The sequence below is a fragment of the Neltuma alba genome, unplaced genomic scaffold (assembly GCF_004799145.2).
Source record: "Neltuma alba isolate B1F8T4 unplaced genomic scaffold, ASM479914v2 tig00005048_pilon, whole genome shotgun sequence".
Taxonomy (NCBI): Eukaryota; Viridiplantae; Streptophyta; class Magnoliopsida; order Fabales; family Fabaceae; genus Neltuma; species Neltuma alba.
In genome coordinates, this window is record NW_021633959.1 from 1 (window position 1) to 4251 (window position 4251).

Sequence of the window (4251 nt, forward strand, 5' to 3'; positions counted from 1 at the left end):
TCCCCACCGTGATAGGAATATAAGTGCACAATGTGCTTAGAATAAGCAAACGCCTGAAATATTGAGAAAACAAAATTCAACCTGTTAACAACTTCAAATGACATAAGTATGGGATCAATAGAATACATCAAGAAGCAAATACGTAAACCGAGCCATAGAAAGCAGCAAATATCCTTAGATCATACCAAAAGTGTTCCATCAGGACTCCACATCACACGGTTCACCGAAGCTGTGTAATCATTAGCCAGTGATGCCTACATTACGGTTAGATAACAGTTACTCATTAGTTGACAAGCTGACTTCAAAGTTCAAACGGAAACAATAGATATGCAGTGTTCATCAACTTTAGTTCAAGAAACACACCTGTAGAGGCATTGAACACACTCCAAGGTCCCAGACCTTGAAATTTCTAAGTGCAATCCTGTCACGGCTACCTACGTCCCACACCATGACATCTCCCATGTTTGTTCCAACTAAACATCAACAAAATTAAAAGATAAATCAATTTACAAATTAATTAAATATATACATTAATAACTAACTAAAAACTGAGGACATTACTGTTTGAGTGGAAGTCAAGAAAAAAGCAGCTTACCAAGAAAGTAGGATTTGTTGAAGCGGATGGAAATCCATACTTTTGACAGATGACCTTGGCTTAGAGTCATCACAACGTTCTTGGGCAAGTCATCAGACGAATAGGAGCTCTGACCGTGGCTTTGGCTAGAGTAAGCAACAGGCAGAATATTTACTGGTAGATTATTGACCTGCTAGAATTCATGAATGCAGGATGAGTTACAGACATTAAATTTCTGCAAAGAATCCATAATTGGTAGACTTCAAAATGAAGGAATTAATACCTAACGGTTTTAAAATAAATTTAAAATTTATTGTAAATGGCTAAGCAAGCATATATGCATCACACACTAGTCCATCCAATCCAGTCCAATTTAAATCCTACAAATCCTTGCCATCCTCCACCTGGAGAGCAAGGCAGCAATTTCTGTTCTCAGCATTAATATATCTCACGAATTGTGGAAACAAAAATAATATTGAAAAAAGAAGCAACAAACGTTTCCAATTTCCATATGAACGAGGTTTTTGAGCTTCAGTTCTTTGAAACTGTACACTTTACAACTTCCCAAAGTGTTTTTCAGTTTTGATAACAAGAAAAAAAGGTTGTGAAAAGCGTAGGAAAAATAAATAAAACTTCTAGTTAATATGAAAATTTTAACCTAGATATTCTCTGACTATGGAGTAAATAAAGTTCCATAGTTCAAAGATAAGCTATGATATGATCAGGTGTGCTGCCAAGCAATTTGGAATTCCACTAACTTCCAGTTATATTAACAAAGTGCCACACTGTGAAACAAGCATCTTGCACTTTAAAAGACATCTACGTGAAGGATAATGAAAAAAGCTGACATGCATGATCATGAGATCCACATTTTCACTCTTTAATCAAAAAGACAGAGACAAACAGATAGAATGCATCTTTATACTTCATCTGATATGCCAAAAGGCCTTGTCCTCTTCAATACGTGATCTGAATCTGCAGTTTGATAGTCCATAGCTGGGTTATTAGTGGGAGTTCTGGGGCGCTTTAAAATAGCTGTTGCCATGACCAAAACAGAGAGCGCAAAAGAAAATCAGGTTGGAAAGTGATCGAGCATAAAGAGACAAAGGAAGATTGATTGCCAATCATTCAACAAGCATTATAGAAAAAGCCAACATGACATAACCATCACAAGATCTCTAGCAATTTCAATATTTTCTCAGTTTTTCAAATCTCACATCACTTTTGCAGTTCCATAATTGAATGTATTCTCACGCATGATTAGATTTATAAAAACCAGCACGAAATGACCAGATAGATGAGGCCAATTCCCATTTTATGTGTTAGTCAAGGCCGACAAAACATTGACTAGATGTAAAATTACCTGCATTATTCGCTGCAGTCAAACCTATTGGTACTGCAGAGGCTGATGGGTGTGGAACAGGGGATGGATTGGCCATCCATCCAGCAAGTGATGTCTGAAGAGCAGGTGGTGTTGGCTGGAATGGCTATAAGATGTATAAATGGTATCAGGTATACAACATTTTATATTTATATATCACAAATTACCAGTGCAGCATAGGAGAATTGTTTCCAGTTCTGTTACTTACACCATGAGCACCAAGCGGTGGGAAACCTCCAGCCTTGGGGACAGCACCCATTAGAGGATTAGTAACAGGGGATGGAGCCCGTGCACCATTTGGCTGTCCACAGCTATGGTCTACAAATAGGGTCTTTATGTCAGGATTAGACCTTGGATTCTTACAGAGTTGATGTTGCCAGTTTAAACTGCAATCAACAATTAAATAAAAAACAAAAAATAATTGTTACATCAAAGATTAAAAAAATAATGGAATAAGTGCTAGAAAACATATGATATTTATAAGGACCTTTGATTGATTAAAGTCCGCAGCCTGGAGTTCTTCAAGGTAGGAAACTGAAGCTTATCACGAAACAAAGGGTTAGCTTCTATTAATTTCTTTAGTTCAGCGAGCATTATCCCCCTAGCGGACTTTGTATCTCCATACTTAGATAGCTGTTCATTATGTCTGTAAATTCATAAAAACCATTGTAATTCTAAGTGAAGAAAAAGTACCATAACATTATACCAAGCTTATTGCCCATACCTAAAGTTATCCAAAGTCAACAGTTGTGTGATTTCCTTGAAAAGATCCTCATTAAATGCGGCAAACACTTTCAAGTCCTTCACTAAAATATCCACTGCTTTTGATCGATCTTGCCTGCAGTTGTTTAAAACTTAATTCTCTCGCCCGTCATGAATAAAAAAATTTTAAGAACAGTAACAGCTTAACATCACCATAACATACTTATCTAAAGCTTCAAGGTATTTCTGCTTCCTAATCTCAAAGAAGATCTTCATGGAATATCTATTATCATCCACCTTCGTGAAACCAGACAAATATTTTTCAACCTCGTCCCACTCCCCATTCGTTACCATATCCTCGAAATATCTCATGTTAAAGAAAAATCCCGACTCTTGCTCCAACCTATAGACGTTCACAATTCAGATGAAAAATAATCAATTAGCCAGAGAGAACGAGAAGATATGTATGACTACCGAAATTAAAATTAAAAATTTATTAAAAAAAGATGAGTAGAAAACTAGCATACTTGTGAACAGACTCCTTAAATTTTTCTTCATCTAGAAACTGAAGTATAAGAAACACCAGTTCTCTGCTAAGCGAAGACATGGCGGTGTCCCCAGCAACTAAAATAAGTCCGCCTGAAAGATCGAAACCAGAATAGATCAACAACACTGGAGCATCAAAACCTTGAATTAAGCGAAAAATACATCAACATGAAAAAATTCAAGACTCTGTGTGAGAAACCAAAATCTATCAGAAAAAATTATTTTATTATCCAGATATTAAGCAGAAAATTCAGGAAAAAATTGCTGAGAAATGGAAAATGAGAAGGAGAGAAGGAGCTCGCACCTGTCTGAGATTTCCTACACAGATCGATAACCCTCGAAGCAGAACGAGGATAATTAAGGAGGGTTTCAGTGGTTTCTCGCTCTGCTTTCTCTCTCTAGCTTTTCCCGTGTTGGAACGCTTCTGGTGAAGTATTTATACAGGAAAGGGCTAGGGATTTGGGGAGAAAGGAGAAAGAGAGAGAGGTAAGAAGCGACGAAATGAATGAATCAAGACGGTTTAAATAGCGTGAGCGAGCACGAGATGAGATGGGAATCATGGCTCCTGTGTGATAAGCCATCGTACTTATAACCGATGCAATAAGTAGAACTACTTATCCAAAGTGAGATTTGCCTTCTGCTTATCTGGAGTCATAAATAAGCAGATTTAGATTTATTTTCGGCTAGACTTGCGGAGTTTTCAATCTGCAATAACGCTGATTTATTATCATTTCCTATATAATTTTCTGAGCACATACATAACACTGGTATTTTATTTTGATTCATTAATTGTATAAAGCGTTTTATTCATTATTTAATTCTAATGTTGTTATAAAAAAAATACTGCCGTTAGTATTTTAAATATTGACAGATCATTACCTGACATATTTTCAAAAATAATAATACTTGACATAAAAAATTATTATTTGAGAGTAATAATATTAAAGTTAGATGACTAAAAAATATTTTATAAAATTTGGAGAACAAACTAAAATCTTATAAAATTTGGAGAACAAACTGAAAAATATGCACTTTTGCTTGATTTTCT

At 35.8% G+C, this 4251-nt stretch overlaps 1 protein-coding gene across 1 annotated transcript; it reads right to left on the reverse strand.

The window, feature by feature from the left end:
• Positions 1–185: 185 nt before the first annotated feature.
• LOC114746546 (topless-related protein 4-like) lies at positions 186–3684 on the reverse strand (the record flags this gene model as incomplete). Its single annotated transcript, XM_028934764.1, is given in 12 exon segments — positions 186–254; positions 364–478; positions 602–647; positions 650–764; positions 1500–1609; positions 1938–2061; positions 2164–2341; positions 2443–2601; positions 2680–2793; positions 2881–3060; positions 3185–3296; positions 3508–3684. Coding segments are annotated over 11 exon segments (1290 nt in total), but the record flags the coding sequence as incomplete, so codon positions are not given.
• Between the last annotated feature and the right edge of the window lie 567 nt (positions 3685–4251).